Genomic DNA, 14,538 nt, shown 5'->3' with positions numbered 1-14,538 from the left:
GTGGGGTGGAGACCATGGGGGAAATGCCCCCGATATGGAAGCAAAGGAAATATTCAAATTATGGCTGGTAAGATCCGGATGGATGACTATGGAAGAAGGCAGAAGTGCTGATTGAGTCATTGCTCTCAGAATGACTTTGGCATCTGGAATTGTTCAGATATTTTACTTGGCTGCTCCAAAAGCTTAATGGAGGAACGATAACAGATAACGTCACAAATAACAACCCTAAAATATCAGAGATCATAATTAATAGAATAGAATAGAATAGAATAGAATAGAATAGAATAGAATAGAATAGAATAGAATAGAATAGAATAGAATAGAAAATAGGATAGGAATAGGGATAGGGATAGGGATAGGGATAGGGATAGGAATAGGAATAGGATAGGATAGGATAGGACAGGACAGGACAGGACAGGACTGGACAGAACAGAACAACAACAGAACAGAACAGAACAGAACAGAACAGAACAGAACAGAACAGAACAGAACAGAATTCTTTATTGGCCAAGTGTGATTGGACACACAAAGAATTTGCCTTCGGTGCATAAACTCTCATTGTGCATAAAAGCTATAAGTGATAAATCACGATCATCATCATCATAAAAATACATTCATTGTGAATCATAAGATACAACACTTTGTGACAGTCATAGGATACTAACTAAGCAATCAAATCATACTAGGAAACTAAATAAAACAATATAAATCGCAAAGATACAAACAGCAAAGTTATAGTCGCAAGTAGAAAAGGAGGTAGCTTTGCTGCTTGTATCTTTACGATTTATATTGTTCTATTTAGTTTCCGCATATGATTTATGTAGCTTTCATATCGCCACCTCTCTGGATTTCCAGGCCCTTGAAATCATACATTTGAAAGCCTTTAGAAAGGTATTTATCAACAATCTCAGCAACTTGGACATGTGTGGACTTCAATGCCCAGAGGGAGTTGAAGTCCACACATCTTTATTATTAAGTGTTGTACCTTATGATTCTTAATGAACGTATCTTTTATTTTATGTACACTGAGAGCATATGCACCGAAGACAAATTCCTTGTGTGTCCAATCACACTTGGCCAATAAAATTCTATTCTATTCTATTCTATTCTATTCTATTCTATTCTATTCTATTCTATTCTATTCTATTCCATTCTATTCTATTCTATAAATTGAAAAAGTCTGCTTTAGAAAAAACATATTGATGCAAACAGTACTCTAGTGCCATCTAGTGTCAGAAAGCAAGTATTACAATATCCTTTGTGCCAGAGAAATAAGAAGGAAAAAAAAATCAGAAACAGCAGCAGGATGGATGTGCCCAATAGGAAACGGGCTGCTTCTGAGGAAAGGGAATTCTGGGAGTTGGAGTGCATCTGACACTGGCTGAGGAATTCTGGGAGTTGGAGTCCAGACATTTTAAAAGTTGCAGAGATGGAGAAACCCGCTTTAGAAGGTCAAGTCCAAGGATGGCCTCAGTATATAAAACACACACACACACACACACACACACACACACACACACAAAGATTGCATTGTCATGGCTGCCATCTTGACTTTTTTGCCCACACCGTGCCCCCCGCCATCCGACCAATCTATCTATCGATTTGCACACAACTTTATCAAGTGATGCACCCTAATTGTTTCACACTCCTGGCTGCTGTTTGCACACTTGCAACCCTGAGAATTGAGGGTCAGATCAGAGGCCGTAATAAGGGTCTCCTGTGACAAAATCCAGCCAGGTGTGACCTGGCAGGTGAGCCCTTTATCTCTGCCTTAGGCCAGGCCCGCTCCCTGCTGGTTCACTCCCCTGGAAAGCAAACTTCTATTCTGTACAAAACAAGTTTAAAAAAGCAGAACAGAATAACCGGGTAACCGAGTTGGAAGGGACCTTGGAGGTCTTCTAGTCCAACCCCCTCTCAAGCAGGAGACTTTAGACCATTTCAGACAAATGGCTGTCCAACATCCCTTGGAAATATGTTATATTTTAATGCAGGGATTTGCATCCAGCACGTTTCCAGCAAAGCAGTGGTGAAATCCACATTTTTTTACTACCGGTTGTGTGGGCGTGGCTTGGTGGGCGTGGCAGGGGAAGGTTACTGCAAAATCTTCATTCCCACCCCACTCCAGGGGAAGGATATTGCAAAATCCCCATTCCCTCCTCGCTCCAGGGGAAGGATATTGCAAAATCCCCATTCCCTCCTCGCTCCAGGGGAAGGATATTGCAAAATCCCCATTCCCTCCTCGCTCCAGGGGAAGGATATTGCAAAATCCCCATTCCCTCCTCGCTCCAGGGGAAGGATATTGCAAAATCCCCATTCCCTCCCCATTCCAGGGGAAGGATATTGCAAAATCCCCATTCCCTCCCCACTCTGGGGCCAGCCAGAGGTGGTATTTGCTGGTTCTCTGAACTACTCAAAATTTTCGCTACCGGTTCTCCAGAACCTGTCAGAACCTGCTGGATTTCACCCCTGCAGCAAAGCTACCTGTCTCTGTATCGGCTGCTTCCAAAGAGAGATTTCATCAGGAGACTGCTGGTATGGCAAATTCAATATGGCCTCTGGCTTTGGAACATTTTAAAAATAGGACACCCTGCCCTGTGATAGAAGTGTCTGTGCTCCTTCACAAAGAAGAGGTGGGGGCGAGAGGGAGAGAAATAGAAAAAGAATGGGAAAAAAAGAGAAAGAGAAAAGAGAAGAGAGAGAAAGAGGCAGAGGAAAAGATAGTAAAAGAAAAAGAAGAGAAAGAAAGAAAAAGAAAGAGAGGGAGAGAGAGAAAAAGAGAGGAAAGAGAAAGAGAGAAAGAAAAGAAAAAGCGAGAAAGACAGAGGAAAAGATAGGAAAAGAAAAAGAGAGAGAAAAAGAGAGAGGAAAGAAAATGAGACAGAGGAAAAGAGAGGAAAAGAAAGAGAGAGAGAGAGAAAGAGAAAAAGAGAAGAAAGAGAAAGAAAAGAGAAAGAAAGAGAAGGAGAGAGGAAAAGCAAGGAAAAGAGAGAAAGAGAAAAAAAAGAGAAAGTGAGAAAGAGACAGAGGAAAAGATAGGAAAAGAAAAAGAGAGAGAGAAAGAAAGAAAGAGAGAGAGAAAGAGAGAGGAAAGGGAAAGAGAAAAAGAAACAGGAAAAGAGAGGAAAAAAAGAGATAGAAAAAGAGAAAAAAGAGAAAGACAGAGAGAAAGAGAAAAAGAGAAAAAGAGAAAGAGAAAGAGAAAGAAAAGAGAAAGAGAGGAAAAGAGAGGAAAAGAAAGAGAAAGAGAGAAAAAGAGAAAAAAGGGAAAGAAAAGAGAAAGAGGAAAAGAGAGGAAAAGAGAGAGAGGGAAAAAGAGAGAGAAACAGAAAAAGGGGGAAAAGAAAGAAAAGAGAAAGCGAGGAAAAGAGGAAAAGAAAGAGAGAAAGATAGAAAAAGAGAAAAAAAAGGAAAGAAATGAGAAATAGAAAAAGAGAGGGAAAAAGAAAGAAAAGAGAGAAAGAGAAGAGAGGAAAAGAAAGAAAAAGAGAAAGAGAGAAAGAGAAAAAGAAAGACAGAGAGAAAGAGGAAAAGAGAGAGGAAAAGAAAACGAGAGGAAAAGAAAGAAAAAGAGAGGAAGAGAGAGTTGCTGAGCCAGGAGATTTCGGATTCAGAGCATCTGTTCATGTCACATGAGCTGGGTGGGAATTAATCAAACCGTTAACCATTAACCCCCATGACGTGGTTGGAAAACTTTCCCTTGCACCAGAGAGCGATTTTCTCATCATTAATCAGGGCTGCCGTCTTAAATTGAGAGACCTTGGAAGTTTCAGCGATGGAGCAGGGGCTGTCTCCTCAACCTCAGCCATTTTGAAACGTGTGTGGACTTCAACTCCCACAATTCCCCAGCCAGACTTGGCAAGGCGTGGACTTCAACTCCCACAATTCCACAGGGATTCGGGGTGTGCCCACTGGATCTGATCTGATAGGTCCAGGAGAGGTCCTTAAGGGAAAAGTGATCCAGCAGATAACCTGGACTTTGTGCCATGCAGGGCTTTAAAGATGAGGACTAGCACCTTGAATTGCACATAGAAAGAAACAGGGAGGCCTTGCAGCTTGTGCAATAGTGGCAAACCTAGGAGCAAATAAATTGAATAAACCATACCAACATAGGAACATCAATTTGTCTGGAATGGTACAGGGTCTCCTGCTTGGGTAGGAGGTTGGACTAGAAGACCTCTAAGGCCCCTTCTAACTCTGTTATTCTATCACACTGTCTTCCGATATTTGAGGGGCTGCCCCAAAGAAGAGGGGGTCCACCTATTCTCCAAAGCACCTGAAGGCAGGAGAAGCAGCAACGGATGGCAACCGAAGGAAGAGAGAAGCAACCTGGAATTAAGGAGAAACTTCCTAACAGTGAGGACAATTAACCAGTGGAACAGCTGGCCACCAGAAGTTGTGGGTGCTGCATCACTGGACGGTTTTAAAGAAGAAACTAGAGACAATCATTTGTCTGGAATGGTATAGGGCAGTGATGGCTAACCTTTTTGCCATCGCATGCCAGGAAGGTTGGGGGTTGGGTGGGACGTTCGTGCGCACGTGTGCCCAAACCCATAATTCTATGCGCCCTGCCCCGCACATGTTACTGTTTAATGTCATCCACGTACAACCCCCCCTTCCCCCCTTCTCTTGGCACGTGATGGCCCAGTAGGCCCGTTTTTCTTTCTCATCTGGCTCTATGCATCTGGGGAGGGCGAAAACAGCCTTCCCCACCCCATCGGAGGCCCTCCGGAGACCCGAAATGGCCCGTTTTCCAACTTTCGATTGGATGTTTTTTGCTGTCCCCAACCTCCAGAGACTCCTAGAGAGCTGAGCTGGCGTGCCAGGTGGCATGGCTCCGCATGCCACCTGTGGCACGCGTGTCATAGGTTCGCCATCACGGGTATAGGGTTTCCTGCTTGAGCAGGGGGTTGGACTAGAGGACCTCCAAGATCCCTTCCAGCTCTGTTTCTCTATGTTCTAAATCACTTCAGCCGTTAAGCGAATCGCTCGGCCGTTAAGCGAATCCAGCTTCCCCCATGGCTGTTGTTTGCGGCAAGCCCGCTGGGAAGATCACAACTGGCGCCCACGTGATTCAAGGGCTCTGCAACTCTTGCAAATACAGGCCCACACTTGATCGCGGCGATCACTTGATCGCGGTGATGTTGTGACCCTTTTAAACCCAGGGACCAGTGATAACTCCCGTTTATTTTCACAGCCGTTTTATCCTCAAGCAATTGCTGAACGAACGATCGTAAGTCGAGGACTACCTGTACAGTAACGCTGGGTTTGTGTTGGCAAGAAATCGTCACAGGTTTGGGCAGAGAGAAGCAGGAGAGGCCCCCCCTCCCTTCCTATCAAGGCAGCTGGTGTGTTCCCCGAACACCTGTCAGGTGAGTTGCAGGTGAGCCCTGTGTGTGTGTGTGTGTGTGTTTGTGTGTCTTTTCCGACAGAGCCGTGAGAAAGCCGACAGCCGGCTGCTGTGTCCTCTGTGGATGGTCAAGGCAACACAGGGCCGGGTTAGGCGGGGGTATAAAAAAGCGATGGAAGAGGAGATGTTCCCATTTGGTGCCCCGTTCGGTGACAATGAGGGTCCTGGTGGTCTTGGCGACTTTGCTAGCTGTGGCGTTTGCCACCGATACCTTTGACGGGTAGGTAGACACGGGCCTTGGATAGGAAAGGACACAGTGACAGAGGGAAGAGTTCACTTGATGCCACATTCGGACTCTTAGCAGCATCGGTCGCTGGACAGTTTGATAATTTGAGGGGGGGGTTTCTCTTCCCAGCCTCTAAGCAAAGCCCCTGCTATGTATGCCACATCTTTCTCCTTCTATCCTGGCCACTTTTTACCTAGGCACGATGGAGAGCGTTTTTAACAAACCGCATCCCTGTTGGGTTTGGTGGCCGCAGCGCCTCAGATAGAAAACCCCTACAGAGAGTGGTGAGGACAGTGGAGATTATAATAATATCCACTTATTATAATCATATATTCGCTTCCAGTTATTCAGGATACTGCTCCTAAGCGCTCTGTACTTAGCGCTTGAAGCATTGTTAGAGACCCCACACACCCAACTTCACGGTCTGTTTCTGTTGCTCCCCCTCTGGGAGGAGATTTTTGAAGTATTTTTAACCAGGACGACTAGATTCTGTAACAGTTTTGTTCCCTATGCCGTCAGTCTGGTAAACTCGCAAGATTCGTTTTTCTCGCCATGTTCATGGATACATCCAGACTAGACTGTGGTGTTTCTCTGGGTCATAGAAAGTATGTGGATATATGCATAATGTTGTACTTATTTATTTTGTACTGATTTATTTTGTATTTGTACTTATTTATTATAAATAAATAATAATGGCACCTGCCATCTGGAACGAGCTCCCCCCGGAGATACGGAGGATCCAAGACTTACGCACTTTCCGCCGCGCCCTAAAAACGTTTTTATTCCAACAGGCTGGTCTGGCCTAACTCTCCCTTTTAAATTGGCCTTTAAATTGGCTTTAAATTGGGTTTTAAATCTCTTTTAGTTAAATTGGATGTTTTAATCTTTGAACCTAATCCTAAATTATTTAATATTTTTTAATAGTTTTTAACTTTTGTATGTCTTTGTATTTATTTATGGGAGTAGGGCGGTATACAAATATGAAAAATAAATAAATAAATAAATAAATTATAACTTGTGGACTTCAATTCCCAGAATTCCTGAGCTAACATGGCTGGCTCAGGAATTCTGGGAGTTGAAGTCCACAAGTCATAAAAGGCCCATCCTTCCCCACCCCTGCTTTAGAGAGTACATTTCCATGCAAAAAAGCACTCTAGTGACACCTAGTGTCAGAAAGCAAGCATTACAGCATCCCTTGCGAAAGAAAAACAGGGAAAATTCTCAAAAATTGCTCCGGCACCCATATACCCAATCGTCAGAAGGTGCGCTGTTTTGAGTCACACATTCCCAGCTTCTCATTGGCCGCTTTCCTGCTGCCACCAATCCCCCAGGTCCCGGCTCTTGGGCCCAGGCAATAATTGCAGGGACTCCCCCAATCCCGTCCCTGCTAAATCCGTATTTGCTAGACCTGTTTTCAGAAGTCTATTGGCTTTTCCTAACTGATGTAAAAATACGAAAACCCACTCATTGAAGAAGGAGACATGACAGCAGTCTTCCAATATTGGAGGGGGCTGCCAAAGAGAGGAGGGGGGTCAAGCTATTTTCCAAACCACCCGAAGGTCGGACAAGGAACAAGGGATGGAAACTGATCAAGGAGAGATTCAACCTGGAAACAAGGAGGAATTTTCTGACAGTGGGAACCATCAACCCATAGAAGAGAAGTTGCCTTTGGACGTTGTAGGAGCTTCATCACTGGAGGTTTTCAAGAAGAGACTGGACTGCCATCTGTCAGAAATGGTGCAGGGTCTCCTGCTTGGATGGGGGGGGTTGAACTAGATGACCTCCAAGGGTCCCTTCCGACTCTTTGTTATTCTGTTCTGTCTCTGCAGACATCAGGTGCTCAGAATCACGGCTGCTGATGAAGCTCAGGTGGAGACGTTGAAGGAGCTGGAAGCTTTGGAGAATCTTCAGGTACTGATAAAACGAGAACCTCGCCGACGATCAGGGGTTCCTGGAGGGAATAACGAAGTTATTCCTTAATAACGAAGAAATGGGAAATTGTTCTTGAGCTATATAGGAGGTGTTTCCAAAGTGCATCTCTGCTGAACAAAACTCCGCATTGGCGACAGGAAGGGCATCCGGCCAGTAAATGCTCAGCTCCATTCCGTTGTCCAGACTCCACCCCAATGCAAGGGATTATTATGGGGTCGTTAAAAAAAGATGACGATGTCAATAATCATCTATCTTCATTCTCATTTTGATGCCTAGCTGGATTTCTGGCGAGCACCGGCACATCCCGACCTCCCCATAGATGTCCGTGTGCCCTTCCCCAGCCTTCAAGGGGTCAAGGTTTTCCTGGAGACCAATGACATCCAATACTCCATCATGATTGACAACGTTCAGGTGAGTGCTCTGAGATGACGAGCGGGTGGACGTGTTGGTCCTGGAAAGAACCACTCTCGTAATCTCAAAAGTTCTGAAATCAGAACCAAGGTACCTTGGAGAAGATCCTATTGAACTGTCCCAAAGGTGCTTTTTCAGGAGGCAACTGGAAGAGTCCAGGTGCCTCCTGAAAAAGCACCTCTGGATGGCCGAGAAGCTCTACAGAATCATATTGAACTTCTGAAATTCTGAGGGGATGCCACCAAAAAATGAGGGGCTTGGTCTATTCTCCAAAACATCTGAAGGTAGAAGAAGAAGCAAGGGATGGAAGCTAATCAAGGAGAGATCCCACCTAGAACTAAGGAGAAATCTCCTAATAGTGAAAACTACTATCAGTGGAGTAGAAGTTATGGGTGCTCCACCACTGGAGGTTTTCAAGAAGAGATTGGGTAAGCCAAAGGAGATAGGATTTCCTTTGTTACCAGGGGGTTGGATTAGAAGACCTCCAAAGTCACTTCTAACTCCGTTATTCTGCCTGTTTTAGGCTCGTTGTCACCAGAAATGTAGTGTTAGGAAGTTGACCCTATCTCAAGGTTGAAAACCGGGGGTTAAGAAGGTGTGTCCTCCACGGACCATTAGATGTGTTGAGTCAATGTTATGGATTGAAACATTGAAAGAAGTTCTCGAAATAAGTTTTAGGCCGCTAGAACAGAGGTCTTCAAACGTGGCAGCTTGAAGACTTGTGGACTTCAACTCAGCTCGAAAGAAGTTGTGGCCACTAGAACAGAGGTCTTCAAACGTGGCCGCTTGAAGACTTGTGGACTTCAACTCCCAGAATTCTCCAGCTGGAGAATTCTGGGAGTTGAAGTCCACAAGTCTTCAAGCGGCCAAGTTTGAAGACCTCTGCACTAGAACTTCCATCAGATGAGTTGGCCAACGTGACCAAGGGTTTGGCGTTGGCTTTCCTGAAATTCCTGCCAGGTTTTGGATGGATCGACGGGAGAACGCATCTGATAAAAGCCCCTTGGTTGCCCCGACTTTTGTGATGGTCATTGTTGTCTCCTTCAGAAACTGATTGATGAGGAGAGGAGTCACATGATGCGCCAACGTCAACTCCCAGAATTGTCACTCACCAATTTTAACTTCGCTGTTTACCACGACTTGGATACAGTAAGTACAATTCAAGGCACGGTGTGAGGTCTCTCCACCCGTTTTACGATTCCAAATAGTTGAGTTCTTCTGGAGAAGAAGTTCCAGAAGACCACGCCTGAGTAGAGTCCCCATTTTGGCATCTTCTCTTTGCTTGCTAGATTTACAGCTTCATGGACCTCTTGGTGCGGGCGAAACCTTTCCTGGTCAGCAAAATTGAGATTGGCCGGACAACTGAAGGACGTCCGATTCATGTCTTGAAGGCAAGTCTTCCTTTGGGTGCTGGTTTTTGGAGGGTGGACTTCTGGATCCGTACCCATTTCCTGTTTTCATAATCGTGTTTATACTTATATCTGTTATCTTATACATGCTTGACAAATAAATAAAATAATAAATAATGAAAATAATGGATGGGGGAGAAAAAATTGCCATGTCTTTTCAACGGTATTAACGAAGTCCCAAGAGAGGAGAACGTTTGAGGCTCAGGGTTGAACTGTGGAGTTCTTGGTGCTCTTTTTGCTGGGTGGTTTTCTTGTAGACGTTTCATGACCCAGCTAGGGAACATCATCAGGGAATTATATAAACACCCTCCCTTCCGGCATTGATGATGTGACCTAGTTGAGTGATGAAACATCTACAAGACCACCCAGCACCAAGGACCCCACAGTCTCCTTCTCCTTCTCTTCTTCTTCTTCCTCCTCCTCCTCCTCTTCTTCTTCTTCTCTTCCTCCTCTCCTCCTCCTTCTCCTCCCCTCTTCTCCTCCTCCTCTCCTTCTTCTTCCTTCCTCCTCTTCTCCTCCTTCTCCTCTTCTTCTTCCTCCTCCTCCTCTCTTCTTCTTCTCTTCCTCTTCTTCTCCTTCTCCTCCTCCTCCTCCTTTTCTTCTTCCTCCTCCTCCTCTCTTCTCTTCCTCCTCTTCTCCTCCTCTTCTTCTTCTCTTCCTTCTCTTCTCCTCCTCCTCCCCTCTCCTCCTCCTCCTCCTCTCTTCTTCTTCTCTTCCCCCTCTTCTTCTCTTCTCCTCCTCCTCCTCCTCCTTCTCCTCCTCCTCTTCCTCCTTCCTCCTCCTCCTCTCTTCTTCTCTTCCTCCTCTTCTTCTCCTCCTCTTGTCCTCCTCCTCCTCCTTCTCCTCCTCCTTCTTCTCCTTCTCCTCCTCCTCTTCCTCCTCCTCCTCCTCTTCCTCCTCCTCACTCCCTTCTAACACTGATGATGTTACCTAGTTGGGTCATGAAATGCCTGCAAGCCACAAGCCAAGAGGGTTGCTTGGATTTAAGGCCTCTGTTTGTTGTTTGCTTGGCACAGTTTAGCACCGGGGGAACCAACCGGCCAGCGATCTGGATTGACACCGGCATCCATTCCCGCGAGTGGGTGACTCAGGCCAGCGGACTTTGGTTTGCAAAGAAGGTAAGAGCCGCAAACATTCTGTAAACCGGAGAGGGGAAAGCTAAACCATCATATCTTGGTTAGATCAGGGTTTCTCAAGTTTAGCGGCTTGATGGTGGCTCTGCAGGTAGTCCTCTAAGCTGAGTTCATTTAGTGAGTATTCCAAGTTACAACGGCATTGGAAAAAAAACTGATTTATGACCATTTTTCACGCTTACGACCACTCCAGTCACGGGATCAAAATTCAGACGCTTGGCAACTGACTCCTATTGATGAGTGTCCCGGGATCACTTCTTGCTACCAGTAAAGTCATTGGGAAGCCAGATGCATTTCACAACTTAACCACTGCGATGGTTCATTTAACCACTGTGACAAGAAAGGTCATAAAATGGAACAAAGTTTGCTTAGTAAATATCTTGCATAGCAACAAGAAATCCGGGGCTCAATTGTGATCGAGAGTCGAAAGAACTACGTATACCATCTTGTTTTTTCGTAGAGATACTCCTGTAATTTTCCGAGTGGCCTAGAGGGGGAGTTCTCGCCTCACATTCAGGAGGCTGTGAGTTCGATCCTAGATAGAGGCAGATATTTCTTTCTCTTTGGGCACAGTGGGAATAGATCTGCCGAACAAAAATCCACACTGGCAACAGGAAGGGCATCCGGCCAGGAATCACTCACCGCCATTCAGTTGCCCAGACTCTACCCCGATTCAAGGGATTATGAGGTCATTAGAAGATGATGGTGATACTCCTGTAATTTCCCCCAAATCAGTGCTGGGTTGCTCCCGGTTCGCACCGGTTCACAAGAACCGGTAGTAAAAATTTTTAGTAGTTCGGAGAATCAGTAATAACATTGGCTGGCCACGCCCCCAAACCGGTCCCCAGCCCGGTCGCCGCTCGCTTACCCCGCCCACCTCATCAGAGGCCTTTTTTTTTTTTTTTTTAACTTTTAAAAGCATTTTTTCTACAACCTCTTCGGCTGAAAAAATGCTTTTAAAAGTTAAAAAAAAAAAGCTTCTGATGGTCGCGCGGCTCAGCTGGGATCTCAGAAGCTTCTAAAAGCATTTTTTTCTGCAACCTCTTCAGCCAAGGAGGTTGTAGGAAAAAAGAAATGCCTTTAAAAGCCTCTGGCGATCCCAGCTGACTTGCCTGATCGTCAAAGGCTTCTAAAAGCATTTTTTTTCTGCAACCTCTTAAGGGTTGTAGAAAAAATGCTTTTAAAGGTAAAAAAAAAAAAAAAAAGTTGGCCACGCTCACCCAGTCACATTACCCCCCCAAGCCACGCCCACAAAATAAGCCACGCCCACAGACCCAGTAGTAAAAAAATTTAGAACCCACCCCTGCCCCAAATGCAGGAAAAATGGGGAAGGTCCAGCACATCTGCACCCCCCCCGCCCCATTTCATGGCTCTTCCACTGCTGTCCCCCACTTAGTCCTAAAAGAAAAAAATTAAAAGACTTTGCCAATGTGATCTTTTCTAGATTTTTTTTCCACTCCCAATTTTTCCACTCCTAAAACAAGCTGCCTGGTGAAGGGTGTCCCATCATAGTGATCCCATAAATCGAGGGTCCCTAATTCCCAGTCTGTAGACTGGTAACAGTTCACGGCATGCCAGAAACTGGGCTGTGCAAACAAGCGAAGTCCCATCCGCGGGATGTAGGCAGCACACAAAATCATACCCCCTTCAGTCCGCGGAAAAACCCCTCTCCACAGAAGCGATCCCTGGTGCCCAAAAACTTGGGGGCCACTGCCAAGAATGCACTGTGTCAGCACTTCAACCTGCATTTCCTCTAGTGCTGACATAAGAAGGAGAAGAGGGGGCAGCTGGCAAGAGGACGCTTGACATTTCACCTACTTATTTTCTCTGAAGATAATATCCCCTAGGAGATGAGATGGGAGGGGAGACATTCCTGGGAGCTTAAGTAGTAGATATGGGGAGAGTGATTGGAAGAAGGCCAATGAGACGCAGAGATTTGGGGAACGGAAAGGGAGGGTTTGGGGTCAGGAAGTCAGAGTTGGCTACGCCATGATCGGGGGCAGATTGTCGTGCTTAATAAAATGAAAGATTTCTTCAAAGACTATCTGTTTGGAAATGCAATTTATTTGAGATGATATCGAAACCTGACACACTGTTAAGGCACTTCTGTGGATGCCACTGAACCCATTTTGATCCTCTTTAGATCTTTGAAGATAACGGGAAGGATCCTTCTCTCACGTCCATCCTGAATCAGTTTGATATCTTCTTAGAGATCACCACCAATCCAGATGGTTATGCCTTCACACACACCAAGGTACCTCTTTATGGTGGTGGGACTTCGGTGGCAAATGTGAGATGCACCACGAAAACGCTTTAGGTTCTGGTTCCTTCTGATGTTCATTGGAGCCATGGTGGCGCAGTGGTGAGAATGAGGTATTGCAGGCTAACTCCGCCCGCTACCAGGAGTTCGATCCTGGCTAGCTCAAGGTTGACTCAGTTTCCCATCTTTCTAAGGTGGGTAAAATGAGGACCCAGATTGTTGGGGGCAAGAGGCTGACTCCAAAAAACCTCTTAGAGAGGGCTGTGAAGCGGTATATAAACAGGGAAGGAAGGAAGGAAGGAAGGAAGGAAGGAAGGAAGGAAGGAAGGAGGGAATGGAGAGAAAAGAAGGAAGGAAGGAGAATGGAGAGGAAGGAAGGAAGGAAGGAGAGAATGGAGAGGAATGAAGGAAGGATAAGAGAAGAAAAACAAAGGAAAGGAGAAAGTGGAAGGAAGGAAGGAAGATGAAGATGAAGGAGAGGTGAAGGGAGGGAGGGAGGGAGGAAGAGGGACAAAAAGAGGGAGATGCAGAGGGATAAAGGAGGGAGGGAGGGAGGAAGACGAAAGGAGGGGGAGAGGTGGAGGAAGGGAGGGAGGGAGGGAGGAAGGAAGGAAAGAAGGAAGGAAAAGGAAGGAAGGAGATGAAAGGATGAGAGAAGGAAAAAGGAAGGAAAGAAGGAAAAAGCGGAAGGAAGGAGATGGAAATGAGAGAAGGAAAAACAAAGGAATGAAGGAGAAAGCGGAAGGAAGGAAGGAGATGGAAGGATGAAAGAAGGAAAAACAAAGGAAAGAAGGAGAAAGAGGAAGGAAGGAAGGAAGGAAGGAAGGAAGGAAGGAAGGAAGGAAAGAAGGAAGGACTGTGGCTATTGATGGACATTCCTGATTTGCAGAACCGCATGTGGCGTAAGACCAGATCGAAGCGAGAGGGGTCAACTTGCATCGGAGTCGACCCTAACCGGAATTGGGCAGCAGGCTTTGGAGGTAAAAATTTGGGGGGGACTTCATCACTCCAAGAAGTTGGAGACAACCTCTGGAGATCCATGGAAAGAGAGCCAGTAATCAGGTGGAAGGACTCAGAAACCAGGAAAGAGCTCAAAAGTATTGCGGGAAGTCCTCGACTTATGACCTTTCGCTTAGGGACTGTTCAAAGTTGCAATGACACTGAAAAAAAGAGACTTATGACTTATTTTTCACACTTACGACCATTGCAGCATCCCCCATGGTCACGTGACTGAAACTCAGACTCTTGGCAACTGGCAAGTATTTATGATGGCTGCAGACCGTTGTTAAGTGAATCTTGCTCCGTTTTATGACCTTTCTGGCCCCCGTTGTGAAATTAATTGCTGCTGTTGTTAGCTTAGTCACACGGTTGTTAAGTGAATCTGGCTTCCCCCATTGACTTGGCTTGTCAGAAGGTCACAAAAAGCGGATGACGTGACACAGGGATGCTGCAACCGTCATAAATATGAGTCAGTTGCCAAGGATCCCAAATTTTGGTCACGTGACCACGGGGATGCTGCAACGGTCGTTAAGTGGGGAAAATGGTCATAAGCAGTGGTGGGATTCAGCCAGTTCGCACCTATTCGGGAGAACCGGTTGTTGGAAGAAATCTTATTTTGTTTTGTTTTTTCCACTTTACAGGGCTAATCCTGTAAGGAAGGAAACATTCTGCTGGTGTTTCTAGCCTAATCTTTATTGCCCTGCTTACAGAAACTGCCTCTCTGGTTAACCCTTATTACATTGTAACAGCTAAGGCGAAGC

General features: G+C 45.6%; 1 protein-coding gene across 1 annotated transcript in view; it reads left to right on the top strand.

The window, feature by feature from the left end:
- The first annotated feature begins 5,562 nt into the window (after window positions 1–5,562).
- The window catches only part of LOC139319158 (carboxypeptidase A1-like), a 15,316-nt gene continuing 6,340 nt past the window's right edge, over window positions 5,563–14,538 (top strand). Inside the window, exons 1-8 of the mRNA XM_070946863.1 lie at window positions 5,563–5,627; window positions 7,463–7,544; window positions 7,842–7,976; window positions 9,024–9,125; window positions 9,266–9,367; window positions 10,402–10,503; window positions 12,662–12,772; window positions 13,668–13,758. Coding sequence (XP_070802964.1) covers window positions 5,563–5,627; window positions 7,463–7,544; window positions 7,842–7,976; window positions 9,024–9,125; window positions 9,266–9,367; window positions 10,402–10,503; window positions 12,662–12,772; window positions 13,668–13,758 — 790 coding nt within the window. The remainder of the gene's footprint in view (window positions 5,628–7,462; window positions 7,545–7,841; window positions 7,977–9,023; window positions 9,126–9,265; window positions 9,368–10,401; window positions 10,504–12,661; window positions 12,773–13,667; window positions 13,759–14,538) is intronic.

Source organism: Pituophis catenifer, unplaced genomic scaffold, assembly GCF_029215685.1.
Source record: "Pituophis catenifer annectens isolate HBS135680 unplaced genomic scaffold, rPitCat1.0.hap2 SCAF_7, whole genome shotgun sequence".
NCBI classification, from domain to species: domain Eukaryota; kingdom Metazoa; phylum Chordata; class Lepidosauria; order Squamata; family Colubridae; genus Pituophis; species Pituophis catenifer.
Note: the sequence above shows the minus strand (reverse complement) of the source record. Positions and strands in the feature narration are given on the sequence as shown.